Source organism: Schistocerca serialis, chromosome 5 (assembly GCF_023864345.2).
Source record: "Schistocerca serialis cubense isolate TAMUIC-IGC-003099 chromosome 5, iqSchSeri2.2, whole genome shotgun sequence".
In the NCBI taxonomy this organism is placed as follows: domain Eukaryota; kingdom Metazoa; phylum Arthropoda; class Insecta; order Orthoptera; family Acrididae; genus Schistocerca; species Schistocerca serialis.
This window is the reverse complement of record NC_064642.1, coordinates 112,185,371-112,207,784: the sequence shown is the minus strand read 5'-3', so window position 1 is coordinate 112,207,784 and position 22,414 is coordinate 112,185,371. Positions and strand designations below refer to the sequence as shown.

Sequence of the window (22,414 nt, the reverse complement as noted above, 5' to 3'; positions counted from 1 at the left end):
CACTGAAATCGCCCAATATGAATCCCATTGAACATTTATGGGACTTAATTGAGAGGTCAGTCCCTGCTCAAAATCCTGCACCAGCAACACTTTCACAATTGTGGACAGTTATAGAGGCAACATGGCTCAATATTTTGGCAGGGGACTTCCAACAAATTGTTGAGTCCATGCCACATCAATCTGCTGCACTATGCTGGGCAAAATGAGACCCGACGCGATATTAGAATGTATCCCATGACTTTTGTCACCTCAGTGTATAATCCAGCAGAGGATAATATAAACATACGGTAATCATAGCATTTTGGTTAGGATATTTTCATAATGTGACAGTAACATTTTTCATGTGACACAATGCTACCAGCATGTAACCAGGAATACAAATATTCAATCATGTTAGTGCATTTATATACAGCTCTTTGCTCTCCATAGTTTGGAAGGGGATAGTATGCAGCGAAACAAGAAAAAATTGTCTGGTGAACATGGTTTCTACAATGCATACCTTAAGAGCTATGTGGGAGCTGTTGTTTCGCAATAGTGAAGACAAACAAGTGCTCCTAACCTTAAAATGAGGTCTGTTCAAAAAATTCTGGAACATCCGTAATTTCATGCCAATGGTGTGTTGGCGCAGAATGCAATTGGCATCCCCGCATACGTGTTTAATGTGTAACTGCTGGAAGTTTCAGTGTTGTATGTCTGTTAGGTATTGTTCAGTGCTGTACTGACCAGAACGTTGTGACGCACAGTTTGCGAATTTCGAAATGGCAGAGTTAGAGGAGTAATACATCTGCATTAAATTTTGCATGAAACTCAAGGAAACCTTTACAGAGGCACACCAAATGATGAAGGAAGTCTACGGTGATGAGTGCTTAAACCATACTTGGTGTTATAATTAGTTCACATGGTTTAAAAATTGCCGGAGAGAAGTTAAATATGACGCTTGTTCAGGAAGCCCTTCGACATATACCTACAATGCTCATGTCAGAAACATCAACGAAACTGTGCGTGCCAATCGAAGACTGATTGTACGAGAGATTGCAAAAGAATGTAAAATTTCAGTTGGATCATATCATGAAATCCTGACACAGAATATTGGAATGCATTGTGTTGCTACCAAGTTCATCCTATGGCTCATGAGTCAAGACCAGAAAGAACTTTGCCTTGCAATTTGTGAAGAGCTTTTGTATCGCTCAAATGAGAACGAGATGTTCCCCAGGAGAATCATAACTGTTGATGAGACATGGGTCTATGGTTATGATGTTGAGACCAAGGTTCAATCTCCACAATGAATCCAGAAAAGTTCTCCAAGACCAAAAAGAGCTCAACAGGTCAGGTCAAATGTCAAAGCCATGCTGATAGTTTTCTTTGACTTTGCAGGATTAGGGATGAACTGTTAATCAGTTTATTAAGTGCACTGTGTTGTTCCTATTCAGGATAAGGGGCATTATAGGGAGCCAAACATTTTGTGTTTAAAGACACAGTGGCACTTCTTGCTAGCCTTTTGTGGAGACAGAGGGCAGGGAGGGGAATGTAGATGTTAGACACTGAAGCTCGGACATAGTGCACTGCTAGAGAGCCGATGATGACAGTAGGTTCAGATATCAGTATACCATCCTTACAATTGCTTGTGATATCAGTAATTCTTTCTTGACCAAAGATACACCAGAATCCGGTCCATGTCTGTGAGAAAGGTACAAATTTCAGTTCCTTCTTTTGTCTTTTTATAAGGTAGTAGACTATGGCTTGAAGATTTTTAAAGGTGATATGAGTGTCTTTTGACAAATAGCACTAATACTGTCACATTGCTCTTCTATAGGACTCAATAGTCTTTACAATCTCTTCAATCTACCATGGAACTGGCTTCCAATGAGGGGGGAAATTCTCTGCTCCTTCTCTTTTATTGCAACATCCTGGAATGGTGTCATTCAGGTAATGTTGGATGTCCTTAGAGAAATTCTTCAAGCATGTCTGACATTACTTGATTGACACCATTCCAGGACATTGCCGGACCTCACATCTTGTGACCTTTAGGTTTTATCCCCCCCCCCCCCCCCCTCCCCCTATGCCTGACACTCTTGAAAGTCTGGAACATGACAATATTGGAGCTGTGAATTCGATAATAAGAGACTAGCTGCTTCGAGTGTGATAGGAAATGAGCCATCATTTTGATATTTGTTATGTAACATATGGTGCTCACATTTAATGCCTATAGATTTGAACTTTTCTCTTTCCAGGAACATTGGAACTGTGTTTCTATCTTTTGTAGTTTGGAAGCCATAAATGTTTGAAACGTGTTCCTTCTTTTAGAGTAGCCCTGTATATGATCCCTGTGAGGGGTAATTGTGACTGGGATGTTGCAAGTTTTTCACAGCTTAATAATGCCTGTGAGTTGTGGGAGGCAGTTTTAAGCAGTATGGATCCATTCCAAATTTTGGTTCTTCAAGTGACCTTGCTGTACTTGTCTTCAATTTCCTCCGCAAAAAACGACTTTGTGCTTAAGAAGAATGCACCGTCAGCGTGCTACAGATCAAGAATTGAAGCTCATATATTTCCCCTTGTTTGACAGGTTGGTTTTCATCTTGTTAGCAACTAATGAGGCAAACTTATTGGGGTGAGGCCCTTCTGTGTTAAAAAAAAAGTAAGCTGATCACTCTGCTAAGACTGCTTGGGCCATAAGGCCACAAGTGTGGTTCAGCTTGGTTCTCTTCACTGTGACTGAGTCACCAAAGTGTCATCCACTTTGACCTACAGCTCTCCCCATGGGTGGGGGTTTATTGGAGTAGAAATGGGATAAGAAAAGATTAAACAAAATAGGGTTATAAGTGACTGGATGTTAGGTTTATTTGAAGTTAGCTCAGTTGAGGAACACAGTGGACCTAAGGATACAGTAATGATAAAAAAAACTGATGTGTATTGTATGCACCAAAATTAGGCACCATTGTGCAAAAGGATCGCTGATGCAGGGAGGTGGAGTGGCATGTCTATGGAGTGAAGAGGAAAGTTAGTAGTTCTGGGCAGTCGCATGGTGTGGTTGTCTCTCTCTACTGGCAGCGACTGAGTAGTAGTGTACAAGACGCCTATGTTTGGAAGTGTCTGGGTGGAACACAGTGATAATTCTTTACGCTAAAAGAGGTTACCTGCTGGGCAGTTGTTTACATGAATTACCTATGTTCCTTAAGTGGATATTATACAGAACGTAATTTCTTACCCATATGACAGCCGCAAATAAAGACGTGAGTACTAAGTACATTTGCTATTAAGCAGAGCCTTGGGAATCTCTATAGCATGTAAGAGTGTGTTGAGCATTGGGTGACAGGTGTGGCTTGCTCCAGACAGATGCACATTATAAGTGGACTCAACATGACTCCGTATTTGTATGGTATGTTTTATATGTTCAGCACTCTGACTTTTAATGTGTGTATGTAGGACAGTTGTAGTTGTGGATTCTTCCTACACGGATGCAGCCTTGTCAGACTAGTATTATGAACTACGTGTTTTTATGTATTTTTTTCATGTTCTTTCTGGCTTCGTTTTCACAATGGTGAGCAGTTATTGGAGTATTGAAGGAATCTATAGTGAAACTTGTGTTGTGGCTATGTATAAACTAATCACTTGAATTGTTCACAAAGTACTTGTGCTTCAGAGACACTCTACACTTAACTAAGAAGATAATCTTTTTTATGTGTATAAGGGGCATGTCCATGGACCCAATTTCTTGTTGATGTGGATAACTGAAGGTAATACATTCCAACATGTTCAGCTCCCAAACCAAAATTGGAGCAATTTTGGTACGAGACAGTTACTACAGACTGGATAGTGATGTGGCTTAATTCTGTATGTATTGTGTGTTAAATGTTGTTATTTAAATCTCTCTCTCAGAATTATGTTTTAATTAAAAGATGTATAAGCTCAGTGTAAATATCTTGGCTGTAAATTGTATATACCTAACAATTTTTTTTAAGGGAAACTTCAACTGATGATTATAAAAGTATCCTGGGTAAATGTATCAGGTTAGATTTCAGCAGAGCTCCTTGGTCTTTTAAAACTTAATTCTAGTGATTTATTGATAGTAAAATGTATTGTTAACATGGTATGGTAAATTCTGCATGTGGTAGTGTATTCCCAGAAAAAGAAAAAAAATTATTCTTTTTTAAAAATAAATTGTTGGAACCTTGGTTGTGTGTTTGTCCTTTTCCGTAATCTGCCACCATCAATAGGATTTGGTCCCAGTATTGCCACACAGTTAAGCTCCACACTACACTAAATGTTACTATGTATCTGATAAGTTTTTACCACCAAGTAGTGATTGCATTGATATTAGCTGACATACAAATTGCACAATCACAGAAGGAACAGTAGACCTTATGTTCCAAAGCATTGGAGATGCTGGCAGAAAAATCAGTGCACAAGTCATATGTTTGTAAATCATTAATACCAATGAATTATTACCATTATGCATTACAACATTACACAAAATCTTAAATTCTGAAATAAACAGCAATTCTGGTATACCATCTAGCTGTGGACCAAACACAGATTGTACTTTACCAGTTCCCTCCTTCATGAGACAATCACGCTTGTGAACCATTTGTTGAAAATTAATATTTTCATGAGGATTGTTTATTCTGTACCTGGTAAATTTTTTAAGTGTTGCAAGAAATTACATATAATAGGGAACAGTGGATGACATTGAGACTTTGAGGTGGATCAGAGCACCTGAAAAGCTTAACAGTACAGTGACTGTCCGTAAAATCAGAAATTCTTGGTTCACGTCTTTGATCCAAGCACAAATTTTCTGCTGTCACTTCAGTTGAATTACATAAAACAGACACAATACTCAGTTGGAAAATATTTAGTGTATATTGTAATGTACATAAAACAAACAGTCGAATTTGTGACATTAGATACTTTATAAAATTACAACTCCCCATAAACAGGTGCATTTCAACATATCTACAAACTTCGTGGAATGGCTTTTAAAAAGGATGAATATCATGCAACAGCACTGATTAATGTATCAGATACTCTGTAACCTTTCAATAAATCTTTACAGTTACTGTTCACAACAGAGTCACTTGAACATTTCAGGATTTCCTTACAGGCAGAATTTATCACAGAGGCAGCATGATTAATCTCATCCTCAGTCAGCAAACGATTCACTGTCACACGAATGCCTTTTTGCAATTCCCTGTTGAGTTTTTCTCTGTCTTCTAGATACGATGGCGTGATAACTGCTACACCATGCTTGATACACTGCAAATAAGAAAATGTTATAGCAGCAGCCATTAGAATTGTTGCCAAACAACTCATTTTAAAGAAAAATAGGTGTACATAGGTTTGATATAATAACATATTAAACAGGAAAGGAAGGAGGAGATTAGTGTTTAACATCCCGTTGACAAACAGGCTATTAAAGATGGAGCACAAGTTCAGATTCGGGAAGGATGGGGAAGGAAATCAGCTGTCCCCTTTCAAAGGAACCATCCTGGCATTTGCCTGGAGTGATTTAGAGAAATCACAGACAAATTAAATCAAGATGGCTGGAGGAAGGTTTGAACTGTCGTTGTCCTGAATATGCAAGAAAGGAAGGTAATGATTCACTTGTCAAAAGAAATAACTGTTATACTGAATTGCAACAATATTCAATCTCAGTAAACCTATGAAAACACGACATGAACTACAGAATCAAAAATCAGCAGGGTGTATCCATGGAAAACGTAAATAAATAAATTTGAATTCCTGGATTTCCCACTTAAAAATATACTTTTTCCCTGGCAAAGGCACAATTTTTCATGTTAAGTGACAATATACTTTTCCTCAGAGCTCTAAACCTTATTGTTCCTCTTAATGGTGCAGGTTTTATATACCAACAAATAACTTGCAGGCACTTTCAGAAATGAACCCAGCAAAAAACCAATTCATTTTGGAAAGATCTTTGGTGTGCGGCAACATGCACACTACATATCTCTGTACGGAAGTGTAAATATGAATTCCACCAAATATAGCACAGCAGTGTCCAAGCATTGAAATAAGATAACATTGTGCAATGCACTTTTGTCAACCAATCACAGCTCATGTCACATGATCTTGACAGCAGATATTCAGCGTATAGCATACATGAGGTAGTCATCCAAACACAGAAATAGGAAAAGTTAATGGTTTAAAATAATATACATACAGTACAGCTACAAGAAAAGTTAAAGCTTTCACATGTAATATTGGTCGTCAAAATTTTTTTTGTTTTTGGGACATCTAGAAGAAAATTACCTAGCCTCCCAAACCTCTTCTCTGGTTTAGTTCATTGATGATATCCTCATGATCTGGGTCTAGGGCCAGGACAACCTATCCTCCACAGCCTCAAAACCTTCTCTTTCATCTGCTTCACCTGGTCCTCCTCAGTCAAATGTGCCCTCTTCATGGACATTGACCTCACCTCTCTCTTGGTTCCATCCATACTCTGCCCATGTCAAGCACACTAACCTTCAAAAGTTCCTGAATTCTGACAGCTGTCATACCTCTACACCAAAAAATCACTCCCACTTAACAGCCAATCATGGATGCCATATCTGTAGTGAAAAGAATTCCTTTGTCCAGTTTGCTGAAGGTCTTACAAAGGCTTTCACAGACAGACACTATCCCTGAATCTAGTCCGCAAACAGATTTCCCACACCATATCATCACGCTCCCGTAATCTTCCCATCATTCCCAAGAGCTAGCTGCCAAGGAGCACACCCCTCACCACCTCAGTATCATCCCAGACTGGGGCAAGCGAACTATGTCCTTCACCACGGTTTTGACTATCTAGGCACATCCTACCTCCAATCCTTTCCACTCATCCTAAAACCGATATTCCCACAACCTACACAACAACCTGACTCTTCCCTATACCACTCCCACTCTCAAGTTTTGCCTCAGGGATCATGAGTAAGATGTACCTCATTTCTGGGCATGACGACAGTTAGTTGAAAGCCCTGATGAACGACATGGTTTAGTTGCTCCAGTCCAGAATGATAATGTATGCTGAGGGGGGTGCTTCTTTCCAGCTGGTTCTTGTGCTGGTCAGAGGATTAGTGGTGTGTAATGCTATGTGGGAAAACTGTTTGTGGACTATATTTAGGGAACAGTGCCTGTATGTGAAGACCTTTGTGAGACTTTCAGCATAATGGGCAAGGGAATTTCGTCACTTCAGATACACTGTCCACAGGTGACCAAGCTAAATAGAAACTTTGTGTGTGTGTGTGTGTGTGTGTGTGTGTGTGTGTGTGTGTGTGTGTGTGTGTGTGCGCGCGCGTGTGGAGGGAATTACATGGAGGAGAACAGTGTCTGGTACGTTTTTACTGCTGACAGTGTAATTTTTAATACTATTTAACAACAGTGATGAGTCATAGATTTTACATTATTTGATGACAGGACTCATGGATTTTACATTATTTGATGTCAGTGATTTTATACTTTGTTGTATGATGTAGTAAATATCTTATGATACCTGATGATGATCTGTAGACTGAAACTCACTGTACACTAAGGACATTTACATCAGCAGCTCTTGGCTGTGATCATGACATTTTTCAAATATTTATGAACTGTGGGGCACCGACTTCTTATAATACTGAAATTAACACTTAAATGTCACATGGAGTCATTTAAGAAACTAAACTATATATTTAAAATAAACTGAAGAAATTTATGCAGTCTCCACAACTTTCTGGCTATAAGCCAATCAAAGAAAATGTAACAAGATGTCTGGATAGCCTAGACGTTTCATCGACTTCTGATAGTATTTCACTGAAATCAGGAAAATGTTGAAAAATATTGAGTATCAACAACAGACTACATTTCCAGGCATTTGTACATTAATGATCAAGTACTTTTCATAGTAAACATAAAAGAGTATATTATTATAGAAACTTACATAGTCAGCAATGGCTTCATATGTACGTTTGGAATGCAGTCCAGAGCTTATGTGGTCCTTAAATACCAAATATTTTACAGGTGAATAACAATGGCCTATCACTTTCAGATCTTCTATTGACTGGAATTTGCTATGGACAAGTTCACATTTCTTCCGAAGATCCACAAACATGCTTTGATCTCTATTCATTAGTTCCAAAGCTGTTATAGCAGCTGTTGCAAGCAAGGGTGGCAAAGATGCTGAGAAGCAATAACCTGAAAAGAACAAAATGAACCTTTATTACTTCCCAGACAGTGTAAAAAATACCATTCACACTATTTGGTGGAAACTGATTAGCTCATTTTTGAGAATTGTTATGGAACAGCACTCCTCAAACCTTCAGAACTGCTCTGTAATCAATACTTAAGCCTGCTAAGTGTTACTTGTCAGCTATGTAAACAAATGTTAGTTTATCACAAATGGGCAAGTTGCACTACACTCAACTACAAGCAATGAAATTTAATTAATTTACTATCAGTTATGAGTATGACGAAAGGGCCACATATTATCATAATTATCTTTTTGACATCTCTGTTGGATAAAGACCACATACGATCTTCAGCAACCTGCAGATATGCTACTTCAGCAGGTTTTCTAATGTCATACACCCAGTTACTATTGATCAGATTTTTAGTTTTCCTTTATGTCTTGAAATACAGCAAAATATTTCCTTCTTAAAATTAGAGGAAGACAAAACGGCTGGCCAGTACTTCTCTTTAGGAGGTGCAATTCCCACTACTGTCAAGAGAAACATTTCAAATAGAAAATAAACAATATTAAACAATGGAAAATCCAGGATGGAATTTAACAATATTATGAAAAGTAAAGTTGCCATTCATCATATAGTGGAGATGCTGAGTCGCTGATAGGCACAACAAAAAGAATGTCACAAAATAAGCTTTCGGCCAACAAGGCCTTCGTCAAAAACAGACACATGCACGCACGCACGCACAAACACAAATGTAACTCGTTTGTGAGAGTTGCATTTGTGTGCGCATGCACAACTCAGTATCTCCGCTATACGGTGAGAAATAAACAATATTCTTAACTTTCATAACTAACCACTAACTATGCTTCTTCTGGGAGAAAACAGGAAAGATTTGAAGGTGGAGAGGGGTGGGGAGATGGGTGGAGGGGCATGTTTCTGAGACCCTAAGTTGATAATTTTACAAGGACAGATGGTCATTAATACACTACAAAATGTGAGATCACTGAACAAAGAAAACTAGTAGACAAACAAGCAGAAATTATAAACAATCACTGATAACGCTATTCCTCCTTCATTTTTACAGTTGAAGCTCCGAAAACTTCCTTTAGGGCCACTTGAAACCTCTAATCTACACTCGCCATTTTGTCTCTTGATGTGTACATTCTTCAGTGCACTAACATGTGTTGAATCAATGCCTCATTTCTCAAAGAGTGGTACCTGATTTTAAAATAAAAGCTTTCTCAAAATCTATGACATCCAGACAAAGGTCTAATTCATAGTCTTTGCTCCATTCTATTACTTTGCTTATGTCTTGCTAGTGGTCCATTCTGCACCAACACCCATACTCCACAAACTATTGTGACTGGTGCCTCAAATCCACCTTTGTATCCAAGGATGCTAGTGCACATCTGTGCAGTGGTGTTCAATTCGAAAGTTACCAATTTGAATCCTGGTGGTACAGCCCCCCCCCCCCCCCCCTACACACACACACACACACACACACACACACACACACGTTGCGGTCACCTATGCACAAAAAATATACTTTAGATGATGTACCACTTCTATGACCTGTGGAAAGAAAGCATTTTGTATGTGGAGGAAGAAAATGATTTTGATCAGGCAGCTGAACAACCCCTTAGAGTCTCTCAGCCAATGTGACTAATTCTCTTCACTAATTCTGCACACAATGGAAGTATGTTTTAGCACTGTATGATACCTACTCTATCTTCAACCATCTGCCAGATACAGTTTTTCAGCAACTTCATGATATTGTCTCAAAGATCAAACAAGACCATGACCATTTGTGTTGCCCCTCTTTGTATCTACATCTATACATAACTCTGCAAAACACAAAGAAGTGCATGACAGAGGGTACTTCCCATTGTTCCAATACTTACGGCTTTTTCTTGTTCCATTCATGTATGAAGATAAGGAAGAATGATTGCTTAAACAACACACTGCATGCTGCTATTAGCCAAATTTTGTCTTTGCTACCCCTACGGAAGTGATAGGGGGCTATTGTATATTCCTACAGTCATCACTTCATGTTGCTTCAAAAAACTTCTGAAGTAGACTTTCTATGACAATCTGTTATTTGTACTCATTAAACACCCCTTCTTAGTCCTATTTGGTATGGTTGCATACACTTGACCAATAGTTTAGGATGGATCACACAAGTGTTTTGTACATAATCACCTTTCTACACTAATTGCATTTCTCCAGTATTCTAGAAAAGAACTGCAGGCTGCTACTTGCTTTACCTACAACTGAGCTAATGTGATCATTCCGTTCCATATCCCTTCAAATTGTTACACTGAGGCATGAGTTGGCCGATTACACCAGTGACACTGATATATTGCAGTCTTGGTTATTAGGTTTTTCCATTCTGTGAAGTGCAAAAATATATATTTAGGATAATTTAAAGCAAATTACAAATCTCCGCACCACTTTGAAATCTTATCAACATTTGATTGAATATTTGTGCAGTTTTTTTCAGACAATACCTCATTATAGATAACTGCATCATCTGCAAAAAGTCTGGGGTTACTACGTATTAGTATTGTCTGCAGGGACATTGATACACTACATGAACAGATAGTGTCCCAACACACTTCCCTGGGGCACACCAGAAGTTATTTCTGTTGATGACTCTGCATTTAAGATAACAAGGTATGTACTCCTCATAATTCCAGTCACAAATCTCACTTTATACCCCATGTATTTGTGCTTTTGAAAATAAATGTATGTGGGATACTGAGTCAAATGTCTTTGGGAAGTCAAGAAACACTGCACCTATCTAAAAGCCTCGACCATGGGTTTCAGAATGTCATATGTGAAAAATGCAAGTTGCATTTCGCATGACTGATGTTTTTGGAATCCATGATATTTAGCTTGGAGGAATTCATTTTGTTTGGGATACCTCATCATGTCTGAGTTCAAAATATGTCCTAAGATTATACAACAAATTGATGTCAGGGATACTGGATGGTAGTTTTGTGGATCACTTCTGCTGCCCTCCTTACAGCCTTGCAGATGGGTGTGAACTGTGCTTTCTTCCAACCACTGGGTAGCTTTCTGTTCAAGGGATCATTTGTATATTACGGTTAAAAGAGGGGCTAACTCAATGGCAAATACAGTATAGAATTTAACATGGTTTCTATCAGGCCCTGGATGGTTGGTTGGTTGTTTGGGGAAGGAGACCAGACAGCATGGTCATCGGTCTCATCGGATTAGGGAAGGATGGGGAAGGACGTCGGCCGTGCCCTTTCAGAGGAACCATCCCGGCATTTGCCTGGAGTGATTTAGGGAAATCACGAAAAACCCAAATCAGGATGGCCGGACACTGGATTGAACCGTCGTCCTCCCGAATGCGAGTCCAGTGTCAGGCCCTGGAGCTTTGCCTTACTCACAAGTGTTTGTACACCAAGTTTGACCCACTAACAGCCTTTACATACAAACGGAATTTCTTTGGGTTTTGTGAGAGATCTTTTGATAATATACAGCTAAGGCTTCTCACATTGTCGGCTTTAACTAGCTTTCAGTAACTAGAATCATGTGAGTTTCACTGCTTCTTCGGAGCACTTCAAATACTGGCACTTTGTTGTGAATGCTTTTGCAGTTAACCATTAGGATTTTAATATTATTGCGTTTGAGGGTGGGGGTGGGGACACATTTCTTTGGATCTTACACTGATATTTCTCGGTCTCTTACAACTGTTGTTATCTGGATTGGATTGATATTTGCCTATTCTAAAAAAACCTTGTGTGCACCCCACACACAGTCAGCTACCTGTGTAGCAGCTTCTGATATGTAGTACACAGCTGGCCCATTTAGAGTGTCCCTACAGTTAAATCTATGGACCAAGTCTAGGAAGTCACAGCCTAGCTTGCCACAGTACCTCTACAATCTCTTTGTAGCTTCCAACTGACTCAGAACCCTGGGTCATGATCAGTTCTGCAGACAATGCTGCAGATTGTGAGCTTTGTTGAACTCAATATTCTCAACCTTTTACGCCATTTGCTGGAACCACCCAAGCATGACCACAGAGCCCAGATGACAGGCATCATTTGTCCCAACACGTGCCAAAATCTGCTGTTGGTTTGCGCCATGTTCCCTCAATGGCTATCGGAATGGCCTCCAGGCATATACACTGAGTTCACTTCCAATTCGTTGCTGACACTTCCTTCAGGGGAAACATTATTCGTTGCTTGTCTGAACTGCCGAGGATTGATACACCCCTATCATTTTACACTGCCTCTCCTTGACAACACAGAATACAACACATTTCCCAACAGTGAAGTGAATCTCAGTGGCTCAGTTTTGGTTTTAATGGAAGATAGCACCTCCACATTGTCAGCTAGGCAGCTTCGTATAATACCATGAGTTCTCCCTGGTCCCTGTCTCCCCTATACAGAGCATCTAGACCTATTTGACTTATTATTCACAGTCAAGTAATTGAACAGTGAGAGATCTTGTGCTTCCTGTCAAGGGAACAGTATCCACAGTAGGGGACAGTACTTGATTTACTTTTGGTAAATCTGGTACATGACTCTTAGTAGGCCTGCCAGCACATCCACTAGCAGAAGTTTTTAAGTCATTTTACAGTATCCAGGGCAATTTCCAGCTGCTTATGAACAGCAACTAACTCATTCTATGCCTGAGAATAGCATACATAGTGAGATCAATTGAGGCTAGTGTAATATTTTACAGAACAGTAAATGAAGTAACTTTAATTAAAACTTAGGTTCCTGATTCTCTTTTAATTTACAGGTCTGGTATGTAACCAGTAATACCAATTGGTTTTAAGAATTGATGTTATTAACAGCTAACATGAGATATTAAAACAGAAAAACATGGTGAATTTGTGACACCTTGTACACAGGCATGCTAAGGATGAGCACTACAGCATTAGATTATCACAGTCAAAATTGTGAAAACTGTGGAGCAACAACAATGCAGGTCTTCTGCTTGGGGCAGCTAACAGTGTATGTCAACGTCAAATATATCTGTCCTGTTTGGTACAGATCCCACAAAACTGAGCAATATTCTAAAATGAGTGACATGAGTGCTTAGTAAGCAATCTCCATTGTAGGCTGACTGTATCTTCCCAATCTGTTACCAATGAACCAAAGTCTGCTGTCTGCTTTAACTATAACTGAGTCTCAGTGATCGTTTCATTTTATATCCTTACAGATTATTACACCGAGGTATTTGTATGAGTTTACAGATCAAAAATGTGATTCATTGATATTGTAGTAATAGAACACTATGTTTTTTTCATTTTGTAAAGTGCTCAGTTTTGCATTTCTGAACATTTGTGCAGATTTCTTCAGTAAGTATTTAATTAGAGATAACTGCATCATCTACAAAACGTCTGAGGTTATTATTAATATTCTCTTCCCCACCTCATTAATATACAGGGTGTCCGAAAAGACTTTCCCTGATTACATAAATTGACAACTCAGGCTAGAAGTAAGATACAAATATGAAACTTGTGTCGAATTGTTTACAACTATAAAAGTTTTTTTTTCTGTTTTAGGTTCGCAGTACGTAAGTAGTGGATGAGGTGCAGTTCCCAAGAAGCCATGTTAACCAATCAGGAGAAGGCACAGTGTGTCCTGTGGTAGCTTGAGACATGATCACCAACCACAGTGCAGAGACACTTCCAGACAACATTTGGAAGGAATGGCCTGGTATGAGAAGTTCAAGAACACAGGATCGGTTGCTGACCTTCCAAGGCCTGGTCGACCAAGAACCTCAGCAGACAGGGTGGAAGCTGTAAGGCAGTATTTTCTGCGAAGTCCGAAGAAAACGGTGGGCAGGGCCTCACGCGAATTACAGATGCCAAAAAGCTCTCTCCATGACATTTTACACAAACGTTTATTGTTTCATGCATACAAAGTGCAAATCGTTCAGGCCTTGTTGCCGAATGACAGTACACGTCGATATGACTTTGCGGTCGAAATGCTATCATGTATTGAGGATGATGAAGGTTATCTCAGACGAATTGCCTTTTCCGATGAAGCGACCTTTTTTGTCAGTGGAGTAGTGAATTGCCATAATGTGCGCATTTGGGGTTCACAGCCCCCTGGCGAGATCATGGAGTGCACCAGAGGCAATCCAAAGGTGAATGTTTGGTGCGCGCTATTGCACGATCGAATTATCATGCCATTCTTCCTCGCTGAGGCTACCATCACATCTGCGGTGTATCTGGACATGTTGCAACTGTTTGCTGTTCCTCAGCTGCTTCAGCATCACCCTGATGGTGCAAAAAAGCCTCATTGGGGTTTGGACGTCCGTGCCTATCTCGATATGACCTTTCCTGGCTGCAGCAACAGATAACCACATTCGTTGAATCCAGTGATGTTGGCTAATGTGTGGACAGAAATTGAATATCGCCTAGAAGTGCTACGTACTACCAACGGTGCTCATGTGGAAGTTTACTGATGTGTGAAAAAAAAACTTTGATAGTTTGTAAAGACACCGGTTTCATATTTGTATCTTACTTCTAGCCTGAGTTATCAATTTATGTAATCAGGGAAAGACTTTTCGGACACCCTGTACAACATGAAAATTAAGGTGTACCTGTAGTTAGTTCTACACCTGTCAATGACTCTCCATTTAGGATAAAATGCTGCACTCTTTCTACCAAGAAATTCATAAGTCAGTCATTAATTCTGTATGATAACTCCTATGATTGCATATGATGGTTATAATTAAACTTTAGCTACTTGACCCAGTATAATGGAAAATATTTACCTTATGGATACACAACTATCTAGGAATGATATTCAGCAGATTGTGCTGCAGGATCTGTGCTGTTAGTAGTTTTAGTCTCATAACTTGCCATTAGGCACTGGTACTCATACGGTGACATAAAGAGATGAAACTCAAGCATCAGTGTGCATTATAGTTGCCGACAGTCTGGATAAGGTGGCCAGTGCTTTACATGTGGTCTTTTATCAAAACAACAGTAATAGTGCAGTTGCTCTTTGTGAGTATCCACACATTAAAGGAATACAGAGAGGTGCTCTATCCAGACTGGGGTTGAAGAACATGATTAGGAAGTTCGAATAAACTGGCCATTTGGGAACTGCTCTTGGAGAGGCCAACAGCCAATTGTGCCACAAAATGTTGAAGTAGTTACTGTTATCAGGGCTGAGAATGCTGGATGCAATGTGCAATCATTACGCAGTGCGCAAGCTGTGTCATAACAGCTGAAAATTCCAGGGTCCACCAATAAAAAGTGCTGCGAACAATTGTGAAATGGTATCTCTAGTGCGGGTTTTGGATGATGTGGATGCAGATGGTCATCACATGGAGCAACGTTTGCAACCTGGAACGTAAACATGGTACACATTTAACGAATGTTACCATCTAATGTGGAAATTATAATGTGTTTCTTTCAATGATTTATTTGTTACTTCTCTTCCACATGTCCTTAAAAATGTTTCCGCAAAGTTTCATTATCCTACACTCACTCTTTTTTCATGGGAGCACACTCAAGTAGCAGTAGATTAATTATAACTACCCTGCATTTTTGTTAATAAGCATTGGCGTGGTATGGGTAAAATGCTTTTTAGAAGTCAAGAAGTATTGCACCCATAGCTTTTAGGGTGTCATGTGATATAAGCCCAAGATGGGTTTTGCACAAACTGATGTTGTCACAATCCATCTTAGTTAGCATGGAGTAGTTCATTCTGTTTAGGATCCTCCCTTATGTTTGAAATCAAAAAACATTATAAGATTCTGCAACAGATGGATGTCAGGGAGTACATGCGGAAAAGAAAAAAAATTCCTGGATTTTCTCCAAATTTCCTGCTTAGAAACACTTTTTCCTGGGTGAATGCACTTTTTACTGCGTGAAAATAGATTATAGCCCAGGTGAAAGTGCATTTTTTTCCATGTTAAGTGACAATATGCTTTCCCTCAGAGCTGCAAAAGGTATCAATCCTTTGAATGGTAAAGGGTTTATACACCAGTGTAGACTTTCCTGGCAAACCCCCCTTTAATGTGTGGCAATGTATACACCAGCCACCAGCATATTTTGGTATCATGAAAGTATAAATTCAAATCCACCAAATAAAGTATAGTAGTTTCCATACACAGAACACCAAAATATATGATGTGATGTCCATGCTACGATATGGAAACAGAGACCATATCAGTGCTCCGAGTGGCCTGGCAGTGAACTTCGAATTCAGGAAAATATGGCGCAATGATATGTATTCTTGCTTTGCAAAGAACAACTACTAGATAACATTTTTCATCAAGTAAAGCTAAGCTTTACACATACAATACAGATCTTCAAAAAAATTTTGCTGTTTTTACCGAGCATGTGTTTAGGTAGGATCCCAAGAGCACAGCTTAAATTTCACTGCTGTGCACCAAATATTTCGTGGGTAACCAGCTGAACAAATGTTCTGCTGAGCACCTCAACTTTTCCATACAAAATCCAATTACGTGGGAAATTGTGCAAGAACTCACATCACACTTTTTTTTTTTAAGGATGATTACACGTTTTGCCATCATTATTGCATAGTTTGTAATCTAAGAAAGAACTAAAATAAATATGAAACATTAAACTTGAATCTGGTCTTTTTTAATGAGTAGTACTCTAAAAGTTATCAAACATTAACGTGCCTGCAAAATTTTAAATAATGGCATAAATGGCTCAGCTTCTAAGCCTGACATTTTTGTAGGTGGCTAGTCCTGAAAGTGTTAAGTATTGAATAAGAGTTAAATGCTCTGAGATTTAAGAAATTCATCACACATTCTCACACATAACATAATTCACCTAGCGTAAAATGGAATTCACTTTGAAAGTAATGCTTCTCGAACCACCATTCGGAATATTTTCTAGCGACCTGTTAGAAATGTAATTAGTTGTGATGTCACACTCATCGAAAGCAGTTTGTTGTTATGAAGCCTTTGACATATTTTGATGTCAGTAGATGCTTATTTGTACAATGTTTTGTTGTTGTAAATAGCACAAGTTCTTTGCAACTGAAGTTTTATTTTGGTGTTCTTCTCTTGTTTATGTTTCATTGCTGCAGTATTATTTGCAGTAGCGGCCTAAAGTTCAATTCCTTTTAAAATATCAGTTCTTACCTGTTAAAATTACAGAAATTTAATCGAAAACTAAAACAACGAGAAACTCCCAGAATCCGAAAAAATTTCTGGGTATTTCCCAGATGAAAAACCTCCTGGGTTTTTTCCCAGTTCTCCTGGGGTGTATGCACCTTGGATGTCAATGACATTGGGAGATAGTTTCATAGATCACTTTTGTGTAGCCATATGTCTTCCTAGCCAACGAATGATGGCTACGATCTTTAAGCAATGTAGTGGTCCAGTAATTAAGAATATGAAATTGTTTGGAGGTTTTCTTATCCCTTTTGCATATGAAAAGTGTACAGAGGGCTGCCACACATCTTCACGGTGATATTGCAATCAGAGTATCTCCTTGTGAAGAAGTACCTGCATGGAATTACATGGATGTTCCATACATCGATATCCCAGGTTGGAGTAACGTGTGAAGCCCACGTTAAATGTGTACAGCATCAAAATGCTGCAGGAAGTCCATGTAGGAAAAATGTTGTAGGAAAGTTCTGGTAGAATGTACATACTTTTGGATTAAAGGGACCTAGCCGTAATCAAACATTATGTGAGATGACATACTATATCTCAGCATGGGTGATTGGTTTTGTTCACGAACGGCATTCGGTTTGTGTGTGCTCTCGGACACATACTCTGGGTGAGCTCATCTCTGGGCAGGGCTGGTGGGCCTGCCAGCACAAGGTGACTCCGTGTACCACGCAGTTGAGTGAGGGTGGCTGCACACATGAGCTCCTGTCACATTCAAACTAGCAGATGTGATGTCGGGTCCTCTGCTAGTGTGCCTGTTTTATCTTGTTTGCATTCACACATCTGCAGTGCAAACCATGACAGAGAGAGATGAGGACAATATGTCAAATTAAAGAGGAGACCAACACAATTTGCTTGTATGCAGATATGATTTGTAATTAAAATATATGGGAAGTTACAACATTAAGAAGTTTTATATGACTGAAATTCTGTAAATGATTAATAACTTACAATATTTATAGTACAAAAGTGATCCACCCTCCAAATTGTAGATCTCAGTAATGTGCATTGACTGAATTACTTACATATATTACATCATAATTAATTAAGCTGTGAGCTACTTTTTAACTGAACTTTAATTAACATTCACCAAGTCAACTGATGCAAGAGACAGAGACAATTTTCAAGGAAGTATGAACCAATAGACATAATTACACACCACTTGCAACATTTAGTTCATAAAGTTCATAATTTTTATTGTGATTTTTAATTAAATATTTATTACTGTGCATAGTTTTGACCACAATTTAAAAACTACTAAAGCTATTCTGAGTACTGCAATGGAAAGAGGAGGAAAAATCCTATAAGAAAGTGGTGCTATATTCATACTTATTGTAATAATAGATGGCACAGATATTATGAACTGATTTTTTGGACTGCAACAAGGCTTTACATTTGTTTAACATTAAGGTCTGTGCAAACTACTTCCTGCAAAAACTAAATGTAAGGTATCAATTACGTTTAGAATTTTAGTATCCAGGCAATGGCACATTCAAATTCTTGGTATCACATATGTAATAAAAGTTGTCTGTCAGACTGGTAAAAGTATAAAGTCATTAAGTAACATAGGTGTGAGGGGAGAACTGAAGACTTTAAAAGGGCAACGGCCATCTTGCTCCTCCTCACAGTTCGGAATGAGACTGAGGAGGCAAAGATCTATGCTGATCTGAGCAGTGATCCAGCCATGCAGATTTTCAGTGGTAGAAATTTTTCACGAGTTCATTGGGGACTTAGAATTTTTCTGCAATAGTCAGGACTCTTGCTTTATTTCTGCTGGTAGTTCAGCAGCACTTGTATTATTTTGTGTGAAGCTTATTCGGACTTTGTATTAGTTGCTCTGTGTCTGAATTTTAACTCAGTGTACCAGTGAGTATTTTCTGCTATTGATCGGTAATTGGATTTAGTACATTCTGTGTCAGTTGGACTCCTATTACACACAAGTTAGTATGGAGTTTAGCTTTGGTTAACTTTAAACTGCAAACACTGTCTGTATTTTCCAGGAGTTCACTAGCCATTATACTGGAAGTTCAAGCTACTTTCAACTCACTTTATTCGTAATAGCTATCACCGGCCTACAAATTATGGTGTGAATTGTAAAGATAATAAGCTTTACTAGATAAACTTTTAACAACTGTATCGATGGAGTTATTTAACATCAAATGCACCTATGTTCAGCCTAGCAATTATTTGTCTATCTGATTAAGCCATCAGGGAAAAATTTATTAGTTTATTTATTATTTTTTAAAAAAGCATACAATAACTAAATGAGGACTGTATATATTCCCCAGAACAGACAAGGGGGAGCTGCTTCTTGAGTCACTTGAGCTGATGTTTTACTGTTGCAACTATTTCTCCTAATATCCTTCATACTTCAAACCCAACACCTCATTCATTATACATCTTACCAAGTCTATACTAACACCAACTTTTCCTCTGAAGGGAAGGTATATAAACAAATCCATGGCACAGCCATGGGCATCTGCATGGCAACCCTCTATGCTAATCTGTTTATGAGCCATCTAGAGGAAACCTTCCTAGCCTCCCAAAATTACCAACAGCTAGTCTTGTTCAGTTTCACTGGTGATATCTTTATGATCTGGACTCGGGTCCAAGGCATCCTATCCTCATTCCTCTGCAGCCTCAACATCTTCTCTCCCATCTACTTCACCTGGTCCTCTTCAACCCAACATGCCAACTTTCTGGACATTGACCTCCACTTTTTTGATGGCTTCATCCCCACCTCTATCCAAATTAAATGCACTAAAAACTAAAGTACCTGAATTTTGATAGCTGCCATCCCTTCCACACCAAAAAATTCCTCCTATACAGCCTAACCATCTGTGGACAGTGTATCTGCAGTAATGAGAACTTCCTTGCCCAGTATGCTGAAGATCTCATGGAGGCCTACACAGTCAGGAATAGCCCCCCCCCCCCCCTAGTACGCTCAGGTATCCCATGCCATGTCCTCACAGACCTCCTATCCCCTCAAAGCCCAAGAATCAGCTACAAAGGAGCACCCCACCTCCCTCTCTCATCACGCTGGACTGAAACAGGGCTTTAAAGTATCCCTCATCATACCTTGAAATTGGGGACAGCCACCTAAAGCGCGCTGGCGTAAGCTGTTGCCAGCACACCAGTTGGCAAATATAAAGTGCGCAGATCAATTAGTAGGCACTGGATCAAGAATACCTATCACGAGAGAGAGGCCAGAGACACACCCAAAAGCAAAATCTCGCCAACGCCATCTTGACAGCATGTATTTAGGCCACTGCAGCTGACCGGAGGGCCTCACCTACCTACCTACCCACCCATCCTTCACTCACTCACTCACTCATTCACTCAATCAATCATCTAGTGTGGCATCTGTAAGTTACTTCCAGAACGGGTTTAGTTCGTCACAGGCTAAGAAAGTGCATAGTGACCAGCTTACTGACTATAGTGGGACTATTACTAATGAGCTCTGTACCACAAACATAAACTCTATTCAAGTTAAGTAAATTTTCCAGTTTATGTAAATAAAGAACTGTATTAATCCACATTTGCATTTGTGTTGCAGAAATATGATGCTGACTACCTCTAACAACATCCTATCCCTTCCTTCCTTGTGGTACAAGACTCTAAGGTGGCGAATGAGGATAATTCAGAGGCGATTGAAGACAACCAACTTGGCCGAAGATTTTGCTTGCTTCTCTTGTGTTTTAGCTTTTAGGGGTGATTGTGTTCAAGCATTTCTATTTGCTAATTTTTTGTTGAGTTCTTGCATGTACTTCAGGAGGGCAGCTGCAGAACTAATCAAATTTCTCTTTTCAGAGGCTTTGCTTGCTTTTTGATATAACATATTTGTGTAAACCATGAATTCCCTGCCCCCTCCACCCCCTGCTCCCAAGTCTCAGCTGCAGACCGTCAATGTGATGTATCTAACACAAGCTTTTCAGTTTCAGAACCAACAAATCACTGACTTACTGATGACGCTACAACAACTACCGGCTGAACAATCTGCGTAGGCTGCACAAACTCAACTGACCAACCGTTCAGACCAACAAGTGCCACCGACCAGTATACCAACGTTCTGGCAATTTAAGGATACAGAGGAGGAATGGACTGAATACCTGACTCCGTTCCAAGCACATTGTCGAGTTCATTGTGTACCAAGGTACTGTAAAGTTACAATGCCTCCTTTCGACTGCAGGATCCCCAGTGTTCACGTTAATACAAAAACTATTCCCAACCACGTCTCCCTACGAACTCGTCTATGACCAAGTAATTGCTGCATTAACTAAATACTATGGCCAGCAAGTCCAAGTAGCTGCAGCTACATATCAGTTCTTTCACTTGCATAAAAAGCCAGAACAGACATACTGCCAGTGGCACACAGAATTAATGTGCATTACTAAGAAGCATAAATTTAAGTGTGGTTGTGGGAACTTTTACAGTGATTTAATGATACATGATGTAATAACATTCAATGTCCCAGATAGTAGAATTCAGGAGCAGATCTTTAAGTACTCTAATCCATCACTTTCCCAAGTATTGCAAATCTTTGAGCAATAGGATTTAGTGCCATAGTGACCGGTAAGTTTGACCAGGCCCCGATTTGTCGGGTCGAGTTGCCCCTTTTTCGCGACTGACCCAAGCAGCCACAACTGCACAGCCAGCCATGTAGACATGTACACAAGCCTGTTAATTTAGTGAAGTCTTGCCCTAGATGTTCTGCTCGCCATAAAAGACAGGATCACCCATCAAGTAACGCAACATGTTACATGGGTGGAAAAAAAGGCCATGTCCAAGCAGTTTGTTTTCAATGCAACAAAAACGCCAATTTTGCCTGCTCCCAGGAACAACAGGCTCATGCACATACAGTTGATGCTGTGTTTTCAAAACCTACAACAAGTTCTGACAAAAGTAAGATTAAAGTTGTGCCGCCTCCTTGCTCTAGTGCTGTGCAACGATGTTCTAACAAACTATTTCTCTCATTGTGAATTGCTGGCTGTCGTGTGAACTTTTATTTAGACACAATTGCTTCAGTAAATTTGCTTAATCATGCCATGTAAAAACAGTTAGGCTCACCACACCTTTCTAAATCTAACAAGAACCCCACTGCTTACAATGGA

The 22,414-nt window shown here is 39.4% G+C and overlaps 1 protein-coding gene across 1 annotated transcript in view; it reads right to left on the bottom strand.

Moving 5' to 3' along the window:
* Nucleotides 1-4,834: 4,834 nt before the first annotated feature.
* LOC126480721 (serine palmitoyltransferase 1) overlaps nucleotides 4,835-22,414 on the bottom strand; it is a 112,406-nt gene continuing 94,826 nt past the window's right edge. The window contains exons 9-10 of the mRNA XM_050103981.1: nucleotides 7,910-8,163; nucleotides 4,835-5,250 (exon numbers count right to left, since the gene is read on the bottom strand). Coding sequence (XP_049959938.1) covers nucleotides 4,990-5,250; nucleotides 7,910-8,163 — 515 coding nt within the window. The 3' untranslated portion in view covers nucleotides 4,835-4,989. The remainder of the gene's footprint in view (nucleotides 5,251-7,909; nucleotides 8,164-22,414) is intronic.